Raw genomic sequence first — 20,899 nt, 5'->3', positions numbered from 1 at the left:
GGCTGCCGATAAACCGGTTGCCATGTCTCAGACAGAATCTGCCCATGTCCGTAACAGCTACACCTGGGCCAGACATGGCAACAGTGAAATGTGCCAAAGCTGGCTCACATTTGGCCGCATCGAGCCGGAACACAGCCGAGTCAGCCGACACTTAGCCGCAATACGGCCAAGTCCGCTGGCTAGTGTTGGATTAAAAATAAATAAATTGCCACGCGAGGCCCCCCCCCGCGGTGCGGGGGTGATCTCTACGGGCCTGGCTATACTTCATAAAGGTGAGGAGACTTTCATCAGCATGGTTACAATAATAACCACATGGTTACGGACAGTGAATAACTGCAGCCATGCTTAAAAGAAACCCACGTTGATCAGGCAATGGAAAACAAACAGTAGTCTCCTGTGTTAACATCCGACACCCTTTGGACTTTTTATTACAACGTGACACTACTTCTGTCTTTGCTCCAGAGAGACAAGAGTCATGATTTCTACAGCAAAACGCAAAATGCCAGCTGATAACTGAACTGCATGTGTAAAATGGTGTGGCCCTTGAAACAAACAAAAGCAAAAAGAGAACTTCACAACCAAAAAGCAACTTTGAATAAAAAATGTTTTCACATATTATTTTTTAAAACACTTTCACTCATGTAAAGAGCACTTTGCGTGGTCCTCATTGGATTCACAATTGAAAAGCAGCACGAATTGCAGTCAAATACAGTGCATTAAAAATACTTTTAGAGGAAGTCTTTGATCTTGATCTCCTCATGCTTTCCATACGGGAAAAACTTTTCAAGATCTTTAAAAAAAATTAAGGAAGTCTTAGAAGCTTGTGATAGTGTAACATACTGTATAGGTCACAAACAATTTCTGATCCTGGACTACTTAAACCTTAAGATTAGATTTTTATGAGAGATTAGATTTTTATGAGTAGTTACCATCAACAGTTAACACAATACAGTCAGTCGTTATTAAAGACATGGTATATCAGCTCAACTGAAACCCCTGGAATAGGACAGCTTCTATATGATCAAATCATCCATTACCTTTCTGTTTAACAAGCAACATCCATAGACTGTCACGACAAAATCCACTGAGTATGAATCATTTCATCCTTTGAGCTGTGGAATAGAGTGAAATGTGGAGTCTGCAGGCAGCCGAATTAGGACATATGGGAATGAACATATCTCTGTCGCGGCTGCAGTTTGCTTCATCCATATCAGACAAAGACGTAAGCATGGCACTCAAGGTCAATGCTTTTCATGTAAAGATAATGTTGCTAAGAAGACAATCGCCAGTCCTCATTGCATTTAGAGCCAAAGGCCATAATATGACTCACACTGATCCATACAATCATTACCAAGAGGCTTTTAACAGGTTCCAAGGACCATGGCTTACTGTTTGAATAAAATATAAACAAGGGAAAATATCAAACCCATTAATCTTTCATTAAGCTCGCCGGATAAAAAAGAATCGCTTAAAGTATCATTCGTTACCATCACCGCGAGTGCAAAAGCCCCCCCGCTAACATCAAAGGCTTCTCAAAGAAACAGAGCGGGAGAGAGTCAGTTAGCTGTATTTGGCTGAGAACCAGCTTGTGGTTGGGTTTTAATTTCCACTGACTCATAATGGCTATGAGGAGGAAACGGGGACCCGGTCTATGAAGGTTTTTGTGGCATCAGGGCGTTTTTGAGCAAACACTCACATAAACAATGCGCCACTGTTATGAAAAGAGCTGCGGATCCAGACTGGATGTTGACTTGCACACGTCTTTGTGTCATTGAAGGATCAGAGGGTTCTCATGGCCAAAGAATGGGCAGATCCATTTCAAATATGTGTGTGCATGTGTGTGCATGTATACTAGGTTATATATATATATATATATATATATGCCCCACCCCAATATATATATATATATTGGGGTGGGGCATCTTGGCACTGCAACTATTTTGCAACTCTTATTATGAAATCAATTCGAAAATTCATCAGCAACATGTTGGAATTTATTCATTAAAACATTAAATAGATGCTTCCACCATTTGTGATTCATGATACACTGAACATATATGTTCTTCAGAACTGTCCGTTGTAAGACAGATGGGCCCCTGTTTACCTGAAAGAAACACAATAATTTATTTTTGCATGAGCTCTCTTGCTGTCATTTCAAAGCACTGGCAGTAATTCCAAGTAGGTTAATATCATGCAGTGGATTAAGGTGTTAGTGTGTGCATTGATGCTAAACTAAAGAGCTGATCTACCAGGGAATAAAATAAACCTAACGTATTTCCCTGACCTGCATACCCGTCAAAATACAGTGGCACATTCACTTCTGTCGGCAATACACAAAGCAAGCAAAGAAGCTTTCGACTGACTTCAGAGGCCTTGTATATTACATGAGTTAGTCATGGCTCATACTGAATTAAACATGGGAAGAAGAGTTTATTTTTATCTACAGCCAAAGTGCTAAGTCTGACCACTGCAACCGATTCTCGCCGACTTCAAATCCTCCCTTTCATAGCGAAAGCGTAGGAGCTTCAAATATATCAGTTTGTCCTCATTTTGAATGGGTTTTAGTCACAAATAGTGGTTGATGTTTGCTGCTGAAAACAAAATTATACAAAGCTTTCTTTTTTTCTGTCTCGTTCCCTGCAGAGCAAATGTGTCACAGTTTCTCCTTGGTTACTCTTTCATATATGTATTTAATATGTGCCTCCTGCACAGGTAGATTTAATCAACCAACAGCAGGGGGACAGTTTCCCTCCAAATCATCTCTATTGTTAGGTGCAATGATAATTATAGTGGACATGAAGAGAGAGGCTTGTGTGATCTCCCACTGTTCTTTAGAGTTGGATGATAGTTCAATAATGCTCTGTTCAGCTCAGAGTTGTCACAGACGTGTGTTTTGTTGTGAGCAGGACTCATCTTTGCTGGTGTGGAGTTATGATATTTTTGGACAAGCAAGGATGAAAGCCTGGGGTCCTGTGGCTAATGAGATACAGAGGCAGTGGGAATGATGGTTTTAATTACTGCCCAGGACTGGTCCAAAGGGGGTGTTTGCTGAAGAGCATGCTGAGTGTCCTAGGTTGGGAGTTCATACCGATGCCAGTCCTGCTGTGCCTGGCTGCCTTTGATGCTCACTCCCCTCTGCTCTATTCCTGCATTGTGCTTATTAGATTCTTTGCTGCTGATGCTTCACTGCACCTTTGTTCAAACCAATGCTTCGGACAAAGAGAGGCATAACCACTGAGATTTCTTCTTCAAACCCCAAGAAAGTTTCAGTGATGCAGAAGGCAACTTAATCTTTTGTGGAAATTAAATCTGCAGGGCTCCCATTGTGGGGCAACTCTCTGGCACAGAGGAGGTGGATCGTGACTTTTCTTGCCGGAGACGGTGTGATATTTATTGTTGGAGAATCTAGAGTCCAAGGGTTCGAAACCAACCATGTATGTCAACTAAACTGAGTGCTAAAAATAGGTGTTGCTTCTGAAATGAAGAAAACTGCACTGGGGCAGATTCCTCCCCGCTGTCCACTCCCGTTTCAGGGGAAGAACTCTACAGTAGATTCACAGGCAGGCTGGAAGTCCTCCGTCTCCTCTGCTGCTCCCAGCAGGAGGGTGTTGCTACGTGTCTGCTCTCTGTTCTCCTGCAGCCCAGCTGTGGACCAACCCTTGTTGACTTTTCAGAGATCACATGACATCCTCACTGTGGCTGGCTCCTGAGGGGGCTTTGCCTCTGCAGGACTCTGCAATGGTCAGGCCTCCTCCTCCTCCTCCTGCTGTCTTTACCCCCTGCTTCTGCAAGAAACAGGTTGGGCTGGCTAGTGTTTGAACACACTACGCATATTCACAAACACAACATTTTAAAAATGCTTTCATGCAACAGTCAAATGTTGCCATTACTTCCTCTTTCAAATAACTAATACTATTTGTCAGTCCTTTAGTTTTGTAATGTTTTCTTTCTTTACTTTATTTAGTGGACAAATCCTTGGCTATTGAATCCAACCTTTTTCTACACATATTTATTCTATATATATATAGACAAATAATCTGCAAACAAGTCAAGGCCACCAGCCAGGGTTTTTTGTATTCAAAGAAACAGGAAACTATATTTGCCAAATAAATGGAATCTGAATGGGATATGGCCTTGGTGCTCTGGAAGTGTAGATAAGATAAGGGCTTCAATCATCTATGAAACAATGTGCTCTGTTTTTTTAAAGCTATGATGTGTGTGATTTCCCACTAATCAACAGATAGATACTGTAGGTTATGAGACATAGAGGATGGTCATGGTGTCACAAACGTCATAGTTGAAACACATTTAGTGCAATGTCACACATATTTAATTTGTCTATTTTGTATTTAATGTTGAGTACAATTTATGGCGTATTAATTATTTAGGACAACAAATGTTATTATCTATAAATATAAGAGAAACTTTATGAAATGTTTTGGTGAAGGACACCATCTCTTAAGTCATTTTTCATTCAGAATCTGCTTGGAAATGTTCTTCTCCTTCTGATAGAGGATTGCTATTGAAAGTGAACCTCAGTGATTTGACAATAACAGCTGTTCAAGATTTCTAACCGTGTTGTGTCGTGTTCTCCATTATAAATAGAACACCAGTTTGTTTTAGATTGAACAGTTCGACTGCTTATTCACATGGTCTCAGAAACCCGTGGTGCAAGTGTGTGCATGTGTTTGTGTGTGTGTGTGTGTGATGCAGTGCCTTCGTCTTTTTAAGGGGGAGCACACTGATGCAGAGCAGATTAGGTTCCATGGCAGGCAAGCGAATAATCTAATTTTCCTAACCAGCTTACTGATATCATGGCACAGTAGATCCTTATTATGCAGAATCCCCTCTTGTTCTGGTTTTGCAATCAGGAGCTCAAACTTAATGGGACCACTGTGATTTATGTAGGACGAATGCTTGGTCCTGTTTTTTTCAACGTTCGACACAGGAAGTGAGGTTGAATGCTATGAATATCATAGCTCTACAAATACGATGTATTAACACAGACACAAGCTCCAGAGGTGATGGTCACATCCTTGGTTGTGATGATAATAGTGTAAGAATGACGGGTGTGTATTTTGTAAACGTGCAGACAGTTTGATGTGCTAACTGCGTTGCATGTTTTCTTTCATCAGCTTTGGGCCATAGTATCTCACAGAAGCATGATTAGCGTAAGCATGGAAATCCACACCGCTGGGGGCTGCAGGGCAAGCTTGAAGCCTGAAGCGCATTCATCAACGTCCCTGGCAGGGTGCACCTTTCTCAGCCTCACACTGCTCAGCCTGCAGCCCTCTCCCTGGCCACATTTTCGTATTTTTCTTTCATTTGGACTCTTTTTCAATGATCTGTGTTGTTGCTTTAAGAGATAGCATGGTTTTTGAAGAACAACTTCTTATTTTTTTTATCAGGGCTTTTACAGTATTTTGCAATGTGTGTAAGCTTCACATTGGTCCGCATTTGGCAACATAATATTACTATATTTGTGTGTGTAATGTTGAATTGCTTCTGGTCAGATGCTTATAGGTCTAAACCATGGTGGATTTATGTGTTTTATGTGGCTCTCCGTGTGACTTACTTTCCCTTTTTACCCAACAATTAGGCTTGATGACACTTATGTCCCTGCCTTTTTCTTTATCTCCCCTCAGTTTTTTTTTTTTTTTTTAAGCAGATCCTCCCAGACTGGTCCATCAGGTCTGATTCAGTAATCACTCTCAGATCCCAGACATGAAAGACTTGAGTACACCTTCCTAAAAATGCCCTCAGAGGTGTTCAAGACAGCTTCAAATGGTGGAATGTGGAGAAGAGAGGAAAAGTTTGGCAAGAAATAATAGCTCTATAATAGCTCAGAAGCCTCTTAAAATGATTGCATATGAGGACTTTCTGCTTCGTAAAAGCATTCTAAAGACTTATATCTCTGAAGTGACAATTTGTCATCATTGTCATGAGTTAAACTTGATGGAAAGGGAATGATAACTACATACACAAGACTTTCTCATTGTAGAAAACCATGTCTTAATAAGTCCTCATCATAGAACGTTTCAGTACTTCATTCAATACCACAGTCAATCAAACTTGGTCAGTCAGTCAAAAACTCTTGATCATACTTTTTTTTCATTCATACCTTTAACCATGTATGCCTTGCTGACAATGTAAGGCTAATTTATTTAGTAAAAGGCTACATCAACCGAGTCTGTATGCTTTATATATTGTACGGCGGGCTTTGCTGACATCTAGTGGTCACCATTGAAGTTTCGCTGTTAAAAAAAAAATGCACACACACACACACACACACGCACACACAACAGCCCGAAGATAAACGACCACTGCGCTTAAAAAAGTAGTTCTTAACCGTTTCTGATTAATTATTTCAGCAACCTTTCAATAACGTCTTTATTAGATTGATTCTTAATAACTGACCGTGTAATAGATAATATTGAGATATTGCAACTGAAGAGGTGTTTGATAAAAGTAAAATAAATCTTTACAGGCGTATTCATTTTCGAAGTGAAGAGGCCTCAACTAAATTGCTGTTCATCGTGGCACCTGTGATACTATTTCTTTTGTCTAGCTGATGGTGAGCAAGGAGGAACTTTTTTTTCTTCAAAGGTGAGTTGAATATCAAATTATAACGGTGATAAAGGCATTACATCTTATGTGAATCTGGGTTTTCGCTAAGTTTTGATTGTATGTTCATTGAAATTAACACTATACCCACTTTCAGCCAGCAAGGTCATCTCCATCTGTTAAAACTAACATTAAGTTAATGCTAATGTTAGCAAACTTGTATCTCAAATAGTTTACTAACACGAGTAGCTACTGCAGATGAATGGTGAGTTTAACATACTTGCCGTAACTCAAATGTTAACTCAAATGTAATGCATTAGTGTCATAGGGATAATTAAGCTGACTGTTATTAGCTAACATTAAGCTCATCGTGGCTAGCCCTAAATTGAGCTAGCTGGTCGCCGCACGCAGCTTCATTAGAAGGCGCCATCTTGTCTGCGAGAAACGTGCTGAATGTTGTGCTTGAGACTTTTTTAATTATTATACTTGTCTATGAAATTATGTGTCACTTTTTTTGGGAAAAAGTAACTTTAACGTTGAGGCTTTTAAAACCTGTTTGACAAGGTAGCATTTTCAGTATTTTGTTCCTACATGTTTCTTGGGAGGGTTAATTATTTGCTTGCAGTTTTGTATTAAATTGTAGAGTTTTCTTTATAACAGCTGCATCATTGAGACTTCGCCAACATGACCGGGCGTGCACGAGCTCGATCAAGAGGCAGAGCACGTGGTCAAGAGACTGCGGCACCTGGAGCGGTAAGAGCAGCTATAATCTCTGGATAATCTTTACATTACTTGACAAATCATTTATATTTAGCACCGGGTTCACGTCCACCTTTTTATGGAATGTCACTTAAGTACAAATACATGCATGTGAAGGATTCAAGGATAATGTGTCATTATGCAAAACAGGGTTGCACTAAACCAATATGGCCGACATCTTGACATTAAAAATCAGACTTTGGGAAACGTTCTCCACCAACATTGACTACATTTGAGCACAAAGCACCTTGATGTAAACAGCGGACATTAACCAAGAGCATATTCTTAGGGGGCGGCTTTGGTTAGCTTATAACTTCCATCTCTGCTATCCTCCCTTGACTGCGCTTTCAGTTGCATTTGCTCCGGTAGGTCTGGCTGGGTGGACCATCATGCACGCGTTTATCCAATCCCCACTCTTCCTTCTCAAATGTTGAGTGTCTTTTTGTATGCCTTCTATTATAGAAACGTAAAATAGATTAAGATACAATTAAGACAACATTTAGCAAAATTCATGGCCAGTGAAATATAAATGCATGATTTATTGTGCAAGTTTTTATGTTTGAGATTTCTGTTGCCATCCAAAGGAATTGTATGTGGATGTGATTTTGGATGTAGGGTGTGGTCTGTATATATAGCCCACCTCAGGCCCCGCCCGCACTGTGCATGAGCAGCACCTGACTGTTTTTCACAATGACTGCCCTTCCTTCATTGATTTTGCCTTTCATAATAGCCAAAAATGTTTAATGTAATTTATTTCAGACATAAAAAGCATGTGCTTAATTGTCAATGATCTACAATTAAACATGGCACTTTCCACATCCAGTCCATTTAATTTCAGAATAAAGCATTGTGTTGAAGAAATTATTTTGTCCAGAGGGCTTTTATTTTGAAACTGAGAAGTGTTTAGGTGAAAATAAATAAATAAATGTTTTCTTTGACATGTTTTACAGATTTTGAAATCGTAGTAATCTTAATTATTATCTTAATTCTGCTTGAGGATGCTTGAACAAGAAAGGGCACACCACTTTATTGAACTGTCTATTGTGCAAAATGTGAATAAACAATTGTAATGTGACATTAAGCTTAGTTTGATCTAAGGCTGGGTAATGTGTAGACGCATGACTCAAATAGTTCAAGGCTAATAACAATCTGTTAAGTTAAGAAAATGACATTTTTACTGTAATGCAGCGTTTAGAATCAGGACAAAAACACATGCCATATTACAATATCCCAAATCTAAGACATATGGTGCTATATCACAATCAATATATTGTCCAGCCCTTGTTTGAATAGTGTCCATGATACAGTATATTTTCTGTTTCTCTTGAAGAGCCAGGCTCGAGGAGATCCTGCACCACCAGCTCCCGCAGAGGGAGAGCTAGTTGGTAGAGGGAGGCAGAAGGGTGTTCCAGGACCCTTTTCCGCAGAAGGTACAGTTGATCATATATATTTTGTCGTGTCAAATGTTGATTGACAGAAAAGTACTTTATCTACTCCAGGGGTAGGCAACCTTGGACACTTGCCATCATTGGCACACAGTAGCTAAATCAATGGCACACTAGCAATGAAAAATGTTTAAGTGCCCTCATCTGCATCCCAAATTACCACTTAAACTGCTATTAGCAGTTGTGACATGCCACGCTCTACTCTCTAATAGGCTTGTACTCATGATGTTTTCATAAGTATGGCAGCCTTCTTGTGTGGTGCTCTCGTATAAATATGAATAATTACATGAACTGATTAAGGGAGAAAAATGATTTAATTCAAATGGCCCTAGATACCCCTGGCATGCAGGGAAATTGGTTATTTTAGAAAAGGAGATTTAAAAAACATTTCTAACTTCTAGTTTTGCATCCAAATGTACACAAACTGGTTGACGTCTCATTTTGTTTTTATCAGCTGTTCTACAGATTTCAGCCGGATTTCAACAGGTGAAGCTGGGAGAGAGAGGTGGACGCCGCCGAGATTTTAACGATGCAGGGGTTAACACAAGGGAGGCTATGGTGCATGTTAAGGATTCCAAGTTAGGTCAGTCATTTTGAAATTCATGCAAACATTCAGCAAATGTACATTTTATAATTATTGGAGAAGATTATATATTACTCAGTAAAATTGTGTTTGCTTCCTCAGGAACATCTGGCGCTCCCATTAAGTTAACGGCAAACTTCTTTCGCATCCTGTCCCGCCCTCAGTGGGTGCTGTATCAGTACCATGTGGACTTCAACCCACCGATGGAGGCTCGTCGTCTGAGATCTGCCCTCCTCTACCAGCATGAGGAAGCACTTGGCTCAGCACGGAGCTTTGATGGAGCCATGCTTTTTTTACCTCTCAAATTGCCCAACAAGGTAATCTGAACCTCAAAACGTGGAATTTAAGAGGGAAAAGAGACCTTATGGCTAATCGCACTGTTTGAAGTGCCCAGAATTGCGATTGACATTGTTGGTGACCTGCACTGCTGTACCATTATTTATGTTAATTTTTACGGCTGGGTGCTGTATTGAATTCTTTATATAAAAATATATTGGTATGGTATATTGATATCTCTTCAAACAAGAGATGAGACAATACAATTGATATAGTTTGATGTTTCGTAACCTTATGTAAAGACAGCGGTGTTGTTAGCATCTCTTTTCACTCTGATTGCTGAACTGCAGCAAAGCAGGGCTAGACCTATAATCGCAAAAGTATGTCGCTGAGTGATAAAGTTGCCGAATAATGTTTCACCATTGGTCGAAGTGAGTGATCAACCAATGCCCTTTCATTTTTTTGTGAACCTCAAATCTATTTTTAATGAAACATGGTCAAATGTTGTAGGGTGTTGAGATGGTTTGTTCTGATTTGCTTATTTTACGCAGCCTTTACAAAAAGTATTACTTGTAATTTAATTTGATGGGTTTATTTAATTTGGATGAAATGTGTGATTGGTAAATTATCACATTTTGTGATTATTTCTTGTACTTTATTGCCTATTACCCTTGTGTTTAGGAGACAGTCCTCCACAGCGAGACGAGGAATGGAGAGAAAGTTCAGATCACTGTCACCCTGACAAATGAACTGCCACCCACATCACCTGTGTGCATTCAGTTTTACAACATCATGTTCAGAAGGTAATATTTTCAAGTCACAAGTAATGCACCCTTGGATCTGAAAATATGTACATGCATCAGCCAAATTAAATTAAATATCCTCAAAATGTAATGTAGTGTAAATATGGTTGGATGGTGCATTTTCAAATAAAAGTAAATCATTACATCTGATTACAAAAGCTTAAATGCCAATAACATTCAATACAGCTTTTTAGATCTTTGGAAACTTTCAAATGTCAAATAAATGTTGCTTCATTTTTACAGGATCTTGAGAATGCTCAACATGCAGCAGATTGGACGCAACTACTACAACCCCAATGATCCACTCAACATCCCACAGCACAGGTCTATTCATTTACCTCACATTGTGATTGAGCTGTACAAAAGAGAACCAGTTAGGAAATGTAGTATATTTTACACAGTTCTGTATATACTACACACATTGCTCTCAGGGAGGTTTAATAAACTTAACATCTGCTTTTGTAACTGTAAACTAAGAAATGTAAGTCTGGTTTGCTGCTTTCTTTTAAAAGTAGAAAATAAGATGGGAAGAACCATCTCCAAGGATTTTGCCAGTTATCCTGGTGTTTTTAAAAGCTAAAATCATGGTCCCAATAGACTAGTTTAAATCAAGTGAGAAGCTCTGGTAACTGATTAACTTTTATTAGGTTTGGGATGAAAAAAGTGAATGTATCTTCCTAGGCTGACCATCTGGCCAGGCTACACCACCACCATTTTGAGGTATGAGACAGCCATTATGCTGTGTACTGACGTGAGCCACAAGGTGCTGCGTAGTGAGACAGTCCTTGACTTTATGGTCAACCTGAGACGGAAGTGTGGAAATCAACGCTTCCCTGAGGTCTGCGCCAAGGAGCTGATTGGACTCATAGTCCTCACAAAGTAGGATCTATGTTTCAGACTTAATGTTGCACAAATAACTAACAAGCATGGAAGGGATGTTTATTTGTTTTTCTCACACTGACTCATTTTTATTTTTCAGGTACAACAACAAGACCTACAGGATTGATGATATTGCATGGGATCACACTCCCAACAACACATTCATGAGGGGAGACACGGAGATTTCATTCATGAACTACTATAAGACGGTAGCTGTCATGCACTCGACAGAAGTGTTGTAACTGGTACAATAATCACATTAAGCTTTTCTGCGTCAACAGATGCACACTGACACGCTCACAAATATAATGTTGCATTGAATGCATATTGACAAACTCAGTTTGAAGGATTTAGAATTGGGATATTGGTTTGCACTCAAATATTCATACTTTCTGTTTTAAGCAATATAGCCTGGACATCACTGATGGGAACCAGGTGCTGCTGGTCAGCCATGTGAAGAAGATGGGTCCTTCTGGAGGTCCTCCTCCTGGCCCGGCCATGCTCATCCCAGAGCTGTGCTTTCTGACAGGTTTGCAATCTTATTCTCCAGTGTGACTTAATTCACCTATACCAGTTGTATTGGATGTATATTTATACTTTTTAAAATGTATTTTACTGTAACTGGGGAACACTTTTTACACTTCAGTTTTGACAAGCATAATCTTCTGATCACAACACGACTATCAATATCCTTTCGTGGTTATTGATGGTAGTTGGCCTGTGTTGATGGCATCCATGATAAACTAAACATTCAGTGAAATTTTTCCTAACTTCAAATGCAAACTTAATGTGTTTGGCAGGCTTGACCGACAAGATGCGAGCAGACTACGTCATCATGAAGGACTTGAACATGCACACCAAATTGGAACCAAATCAAAGGGAGGGACGCCTCAACAGATTTGTCAGTAATATACAAAAGTAGGTGATTATCCTGGGTTATTTTGTCTGGGTAGTTATTGCCACAAGTTTCCTAGTTACATTTTACTCTTTAAATTCTGCCTGTTTTTATACTTTAATTAATTAAAATAGGTTTCTCTTTGAAGTGGTCCTCATCTCAGCAGCTTGTGTAATTCCTCTGTTCATATGCACGGAAGTTGGACTTCAAGGCTTTTATTTAATTCCTAAATGTATTTCATAGGAATACAGATGCACAAGCTGAGTTGGACAAGTGGGGACTCAATTTTGATAAGCAACTCTTAAAGCTGACTGGCAGAGTCCTTCCAGCGGAGAGGATTTTCCAGGGACCAAAATCGGTATAATATCCTTGTGGTTGCATCAAATTGTTCTTTTGAATTACTCAAATTAATTGTATTTATATGATCTTAATTGAAAGATTATCATAATTTGTGTCACCCAGTTTGATTACAACCCCATGCAAGCTGATTGGTCCAAAGAGATGCGTGGGTTGCCTCTGATCAGCTCTCCTCCACTGGATAACTGGCTCTTGTTCCACATCCGTCGTAACAGCACTGAAGCCCAGGCCCTGATGCAGACCCTCACCAGAGTCTCAGCTCCGCTCAATATTCACATAGAGAGAGCCATCGTGTGAGTTCTAGCATAAGAGCGTGGGGGGGGGGGGATTCTGATCATTATTTATGTTGTGCAGACTGACTGATGTCTGAAATCCTTGCATTTTAATCAAAAGTAATTTTTACTGTTATATAATCTGAGTGTAGAACACATTTATACACACTTTTTAGCCAGTTTATTTTGAAAACCGTTAGAGGTTAATCCAATTTATGTATAATTTTTAAGGTTTAGTGAGTTTCACAGAAAGGCTTTATTGCTTGGTATACGTAATAAACTGGCAACTGAGTGCATAACCATGTCGCACTTAAATTGAAATGTTTTTAGCATTTTTATTTAGTTATAAAAACTTCATAATTGTAATTTAATTTTTTTTTTGTTTAATTGGTTTTGTCATGCAATTATTGCACGCTGTCTTTCTTTTTCTTTAGGATTGAGTATGAGGATCAACAGGAGTCTCTCCTCAGAGCCTTGAAGAGCAATGTTTCACGCGAAACGCAGATGGTTAGTAACTAAATGCATAAAGGTGCAGAGCACCTTCATACATTTTGACTTTTGCATATTATTTACTAATTTCTTGTAAACCATGGATGAAGTTTTAATTGTAACGTCGACCTTCCATTTTTTTTAGGTTGTGGTGGTCCTCCCCAGCAACAGGAAGGACCAGTACGACAGCGTCAAGAAGTACCTTTGTGTGGACTGCCCCACTCCAAGTCAGTGTGTGGTTGCCCGTACCCTTGCCAGACAACAAGCACTCATGACTGTTGCAACCAAGATTGCTCTTCAGATTGCTTGCAAGATGGGAGGAGAGCTCTGGAGTGTGGAAATCCCTGTAAGTCATGTGCACACAATTCATATGTTGAAGCGGTTAGGTGTATTTGGAAAAACAAGATGAGTAGTTCTCGAGTGGATTAAGCTGTCTGATGTTTTAGAGCAGCAGAATGGAACTGTTCTTGTTTAATGTTTCACACATTTTTATATATGTGTGTATTTTATACAATACACTCTACAGGATGCTACAAGTGGATACATCTGAATTAGGTTTAATTGATTTGGAGCTGGATGCACAAAGACTGACCAGGGGACAGCAACCTTTACTATTTAAAGAGCTGCGTCTGGCCCCCAAAAGAATGCCTACTAAAACATATTTGAGCCTTTTTAATTAAGGTAGATATGTAAGCATCTTCTCTGCATCATCTGTATCTGCAGGTCATCCACCCACACAAATAAATGAAATCCTCTAAACCTGCAGCCGCATGGGACATTTCACTCCCCGCTCCTACCAGTCCCTTTAGGCTCTATTGCTTTTTAAATTCTGGATTGTTTTTAATTGAACTAATTACTTTAGTTATTAGACTGCTTTCAGTAAATATTTCTATGAACACAGTAATGTGATATTTAAGCAGCAAAACTAAAACATTGTTAAAAAGTTGATTGGGAAACAACACTAAGCTTTTAGCTGAAATAAATAAGGTACTCTTGGATGCATCGTGATTCTCAAACAATTATGATAATGGAAGAAAACCCTATAATTGGACATTTAAAACTCAGTTCTCAAAGTTATGATCGCCTGTATCAATTCTGACATCGGGCTGTCCAGTTCCTTATGAGTCTTGTTTACATTACATTCTAAGGCTAAATACTAGTGGAGTTTTGCAGCAGATTATGGCTATGAGCCGACTGTCATCCCCTGGTTTAAAGCTAACGTATTTTGTTTCTTCCGCCCAATTTGGAAATGGTGAAGTGAATCACAAAGCAGATTCAAACTTTTTTTTGCCAAGGATGTGCAGCCCTTTTCAGTCATTGAGATTCAGAGCTTTCACGCTGTATTGAACAATTTGGAACCAAGATGCAACATTCAGCTAAATGTTTTTACGGACTCACTCGCAACAAATGCACAACTCAAGTCATGGTCGCTAAGGAAAGCATCTAGGATAGAAGTAATTACAGAATATTGTGTAACCGTATAGTTTCGCCACGCATTTTTTAGTACTCATTTCAAACTATTTTCTTCATGCATGTTTGCCATATTCACTTTATCATGTTTTAGGGGCTTGATGCTTGTTCATGTCACATATTTGAGACGTACTAAAATGACATTTGCGTTTTTCTGATTCGGGTAAGCATTGTGGATATCAACCATACAATTTATCAGCACTCGCTTGTAAACCTTGTGTAGCTGTACCCATACATTACTCATTAGGTTTTTCCACAGGTCTGGGTTAGTAAATGGGTTCTGTAACTACTTGACATCAAATGTCTTTGTCCAAGGCTAAAGGAGACTCAGAATTCATTAGCCGTTTAGTCCATTTAAGGTTAAGAGGGGTACAAATGCAGACATTGCAAATCTGTACTGGTAATTTCTCCCACTTTTTGTGTAGCTCAAACAGCTGATGATTGTGGGCATTGACTGCTACCATGACACCATTGCTGGGAAACGGTCTATTGGAGCTCTAGTGGCCAGCCTCAATCAGGGCATGAGCAGGTTAGTTTCTACAACAGTTTCTTTCCATTCTGTACCTTGGTCTACAGCCTGAAGAAGGTTGCACAAGTCTGCTTTACAGTAGTTGTAATAGTTAGTTCAGTCTTGGATTTAGTACCATAGTACAACTATTAAGTTGTCTGGCATTACAATGTCTTTGTCAAGGTGGTACTCAAAGTGTGTGCTGCAGCACAGAGGCCAGGAAATCATGGATGGACTGAAGATGGCTTTATGTGGCAAGATACTTTCTATCAATTTATTATACACATTAATTATCTATCAACAATGTTGGCATACCTGTCTGACATTTTTTTGTTTTTCAGGTGCACTGAAAGACTATCTGAAGTTCAACAACTGCTTGCCCACACGCATCATTGTGTACAGAGATGGAGTGGGAGACGGCCAGCTGCACAGCGTGGTCAACTATGAGGTTTCACAGATCATCGAATCCATCCAGTCCATGGGGCACGACTACATGTGAGGTTTTCATTATTAATAGCTCTCGAAACAAGTTATGCCATTAACTCTGGTTTAAATGTGGACTTTTTATATATTAGTTAGGTGAAGGCACTTGCATAAGGAGTTGACAAAGCTCAAGCCCCTCCTCCATCTGCTCATCATAGGCCCAAGCTGAGTGTGGTGGTGGTGAAGAAGCGCATCAACAGTCGTTTTTTTGCCAACATTAATGGCAATGTGGCCAACCCTCCCCCGGGCACCGTTGTGGACTCTGAGGTTACCCGTCCAGAGTGGTAGGTTTTTAACTGTTCCTGTTTTTTTTATGTTCTAGTAGTGGCTACCTGCATGTAACCTTTGTTTGCTAGGTATGACTTCTACATTGTGAGCCAGGCTGTCCGCACCGGAAGCGTCTCTCCAACACACTACAATGTTGTGTACGACACCAGTGGACTTAAGCCTGATCACATGCAACGGCTTACCTACAAGCTGTGCCACATGTACTACAACTGGCAGGTAGGCTTGTTTCATCCTGGACTCTTTTCTCAAAAGTTGACTGCAATTACACTGAAACGTTCAATTCAGAAGTGGGCATTTTCTTTTATAGTTGGGAACTTGTTATTGAATTTCAGATGTCTTAAGAATAACTGGTCAGAGCCCACATTTAATCCAGTAAAAGCATTAGCAAAGGTCAGAGTTGTTTTAGACTTTAAATGCTGTAGTTTTATTTTTCTCTGTGCTTTAGGGGATCATCAGAGTGCCTGCTCCCTGCCAGTATGCCCACAAGCTGGCTTTTCTTGTGGGTCAAAGCATCCACAGAGAGCCCAGTGTGAAACTGGATGACCTCCTCTTCTACCTATAAGGATGAAAAGACGAGTAATTTGTTTGACTCTTAAGTCGCCATGTTAAAAACAGTATGTAAACTTTTGTTAAAGTTCTCTTCAGTTTGAAGTAAGTTAAGTTTTGCCAAAGCTAAGTGTTTGTATAGCCCTGTGTATTGAGTTACGCAGTTTGAGAGGTCTGACTACAGACTCAAATTGGAGACCAAAAGCTACTGTGGCACATATGATGAACAATGCACTGAAGTAGATGAATGAAACGTCACAAGTAACAAGATGTGAGTTATGTGAACTGGTCTTGAAATGTGAAAGATTTATTTTTGTTTGAACATGTCGCTATTGTATTCACTTAACTTAACTATTAATTATAGGTTGTTTTTTGAGTAAGGAAAATATATATTTTGTTTTAACTGTTGCTAGTGAGTCTCCTGGGGATTTGTAGTAATGGCTAAAATCACATTTGTTCGTAATACCATTCATATGGGTTAACATCTAGGTGCTATTATGGCTGTTACAAATTATTTTAATAAACTTTTTTTTTGTGGTATGTCATTCGTTAAATCACACATGCAAACTTTACAAAATATCAAATTTTATTAAGATTTGTTTTTGTTTTATAGAAAATATTGCACATGCACACCCACACAATAATTTGTAACCATCAATATAAGCTGATAAATCTTATAAAGCTAGCACACAATTGCAGACTTTTAAACAATATGGTCTTCAAGACACCATGGGGAAAGCTTGCACTGTTTGATTATAAAGTTAAATGTACAAAAAAGGCAGTTTGAAAATCAAGTATAAACATTTTTAAACAATTTTTACAAATGGACAGTACAAAAAGAGCAACAGTCACTCAAAATGAATAGAAGCAATGTCTGACGACAAGATAAATAGGAAAAGTTGTACGTCAGTTTATCGTGGCTTTTGGGCCGAGAATTGTACGGAAAGTATTACAGAATGTTTTGCGTACATTCTTTTTTTTGGCAGTTTCAGTTCAACTCGTGTATAAAAAAAAATAGGCTAGATTTTCAATTACATGAGGATGAAATGGCAAACGGGGTGAGGGGGGGGTGAAGGTGGACCATTTCATTTCACGCACAAAGACATCTGCACAAGCCTTTTGGGCAGCGTTGAAAAGACATTGGCTTTCAATTCATACATTCACTACTCTACATTAAGGTCTAGATCTATATATTGATGTACAGTACTTGTTTTCTGCACCAACCAAACTTGGGCACACTGAACAGGCTTCAATGACACAGATTGGCTTGAAGCATGTTTCGAATCTACTAGATTTTGGGTTCGAAGGTACAAGGGGCAGCGTAGAGGTAGCCGAGGTAGCCTTGTGTCATCATCAACCATTGTGAAAACGGTCAAACCTTCAGTCTTCTAGTGTACGTTGTGAATAAAATACAGTACAGTAACGGGACTTAATTTGCTGATCATTACAGATTAACTACATACATTTGTTACTTTGTTTAATTTGTGGAGTAGTCATTGTTTTAAATCCAATGTGCATCAGTGGCATGAAAAACAACTCAAATTTAAAAAGTCCCGTCATTCACTCTGCCTAAAAAAATTGGTATGCTGACTGTTTGCCCTTTTCAATCACATGTTTTCTAAGATAAGAGAATTAAGTATTCATATCAAGTACTTTAGATGGACATGTGAACACGGGTGTTGGACTGTGTTATGTAAGCCCTGGTCCTATGGAAATCACAACAGTCACAATACCCTGCACACCACAAGTCAGGATTAATGTATGCTTACAGATTTCATGAAGTACCAACATAAATGATTAGTAGGCATGGAACTGCATGCTTTACTTGGCAAAGTACAAAGCGTTGTGCGATTATAAGGCAAATACATGGAGGTTGGGTCTACTAGGCATTTCCATTCAACCCGATTTTATGCAGAGACCCTGTCGTAGAGACAGTATGTGCTTGTATTAGGCGTCTGAAATGTTTGTGGGGGGAACACTGGCCTCTATCACAGATGTTGTGATAGGGCGGTAAAGTATAAGTTGTCTTTGCTGATTTGTCAGTTTACTGCACAGCCAGTCAGCCACGCTGTATTTATGTACTGCATGCTCCAGTGTCCATTTTTGTCACATTGCATGCACTCCCAAGGGGTCAGGTGGGAATGTGCTGAAGTAAAGCATGCACACCTCTCATACAATGCAAGTGACTGGCTGCTTGAAACAAGCTTGTGGCCCTAGAAGTCTTTAGATTTAAAATGGAGGTTTACTTGATCCCTCAATGTTTGTATGACATTGTGATTTCTGTACACAGAGACACTGGTCAGGCTCATGTGGTGTAATCAGTGCCATTCGACATGACCAGGGGCTAAATGGAGAGTGCCCCATCTCTGTTTACAGTTAAACATCTGCCGGAGACTCGGAGGTAAGATACTCACATCAGATCACAATATGAAATGTTATTGAAAATATGTGGTTGATACTTTTAACCAAAAATATTCTAGTATACAAGAGATGTACAAGAGTAAAGCATTTGTTAAGTTCACAAATGCCACCTGTCCACCGTGAAATATCTTGTAAAACACTACAAGGAAGTGGATGACACTCCAAGTATGCCAAGAAATTGTTTTACAGCGCCAAGTCTTTGCAATAGTGTCGTCCCTTTGGAGAGCAGTCCCTTTTTCTTTGTGGAGTACATGTCCAGTGGGGCCCTGATGGGACTGCAGGGCCAGAGCCAGGGATGTGTGGATGCACTGTGGGAGAGCCTGCTCTTCTGGGCGGACCCGATTTTTCCCATGGTACCTAATGGGAGACCCGTAAGGGTGTTAAAAACCCCACTCTCTGCCAAGTAGAAATGTTTTTTTTTAAGCTGCTAGGATTAAGCTAGAACAACACAGAATTTAGGCATTACATTGACTAACCTCCACATCAAGGTAAGGTGACAACATTTCCAAACAATGAATATCAAGGGGCAGGGCAGTTCCTCTCACATAAACATACATTTGCTTTTTGGGACAAGTGGGACAATTTTATACCACATTTACTTTTCTTCTCATTAAATATATAAATATATATACATATATGTATGTATACATTTATCTATATATATATATATATATATATATATGTACAAGTGTATATATATGTATATATATATATATATATGTATATATGTATATGTATGTATATATATATGTATGTATATATATATATGTATGTATATGTATACATACATTTATCTATATATGTGTACATATATATCTATAGATATATACGTATATGATATATATATACATCGATATTTACTCATACAACTGGATTACAGAGAAACTACTAGTCACTATATTCCTTTTCTGTAATCATGAGCTAAAAGGCTGCTTTAAATTGCACTTTGGTAAAACGGATGGCCAGATTTCATATGAGGCTATATTTATATATGCAACATCTGTTTTTAACACCATGAGATGTACTAAACCAAAGTAATTCTGCTTTATTTGGTATTTTATTATACAGAGTTTAAAGTGAGACTGTAACTTTCGTGAAAACAAATAAAACTCAATGCACTCTGGGGTTTTGTTGCTCCAGCCTTACCTGGTCTGGTATGACCAGTAGCTAATGGTGGCTGATGTTGCTGTATAGCAGACGTTACTGTGTCAGTGTTATGACTATCACTCTTCACACTGTTACAGTAACTTAGCATATTAGCTCAAATGTAATTGGAATTATGTCATTTGTAGCTGCTGCTCAGCAGAAGTTACATAGTCTCACTTTAAATCAATAAGTATTAGTGGCCAAACTAATTGATATTTAATCCGTGTTACCAAAATTAGTAGTGATTTGGAAACCTAAATGCTAACTGTTTTGATAACAATTGAATGAAATCTTCTCTGGCATGTCACACTGTGCTGACAGTCTAACTGTGATTAGCATTTATTTTAACTAAACTTTTTGACAATTTAGGGTAATTGTACAACAATGGCCTTTTAGCTTACCATGAGTTACAGCAGGAGACTTATTGCAGGAGACAGACATTGTCATGTACAACACTCAGAGAAACAACTGAAGATACCATACTTATTGTCTAATGCATTGGCTAGGTTAACTAGCTAACAACAAACATTAATGAGGGTTTTGGTGAGATAAAGAGGAATCCTAAAACTACCTAAAGGCATAGCAGCACTAAAGGAAGGTCATATAAAGTATACATGTTGCATACCAGAACCTAAGGATACCCATGTCATTTGCATTAGACAAGGGGGGCGTAATCTTGGTATCCTCAGTTGCTCACTTACGTGACGGAAACAGA

General features: G+C 39.1%; 1 protein-coding gene across 1 annotated transcript; it reads left to right on the top strand.

Annotated features, from left to right (window-relative positions):
- Positions 1-6,574: 6,574 nt before the first annotated feature.
- piwil1 (piwi-like RNA-mediated gene silencing 1) lies at positions 6,575-16,633 on the top strand. Its single transcript, XM_034541535.1, has 21 exons — positions 6,575-6,606; positions 7,225-7,326; positions 8,654-8,753; positions 9,223-9,351; positions 9,454-9,668; positions 10,309-10,430; positions 10,674-10,754; positions 11,112-11,309; positions 11,410-11,518; positions 11,712-11,838; positions 12,110-12,227; positions 12,448-12,562; positions 12,667-12,854; positions 13,268-13,340; positions 13,468-13,668; positions 15,218-15,321; positions 15,484-15,554; positions 15,642-15,795; positions 15,942-16,067; positions 16,140-16,287; positions 16,517-16,633. Exons 2-21 carry the CDS (start codon positions 7,249-7,251, stop codon positions 16,631-16,633), a joined length of 2,574 nt encoding a protein of 857 aa, XP_034397426.1. The 5' UTR covers positions 6,575-6,606; positions 7,225-7,248.
- Positions 16,634-20,899: the final 4,266 nt, after the last annotated feature.

The sequence above is a fragment of the Cyclopterus lumpus genome, chromosome 9 (genome assembly GCF_009769545.1).
Source record: "Cyclopterus lumpus isolate fCycLum1 chromosome 9, fCycLum1.pri, whole genome shotgun sequence".
NCBI classification, from domain to species: Eukaryota; Metazoa; Chordata; class Actinopteri; order Perciformes; family Cyclopteridae; genus Cyclopterus; species Cyclopterus lumpus.
Note: the sequence above shows the minus strand (reverse complement) of the source record. Positions and strands in the feature narration are given on the sequence as shown.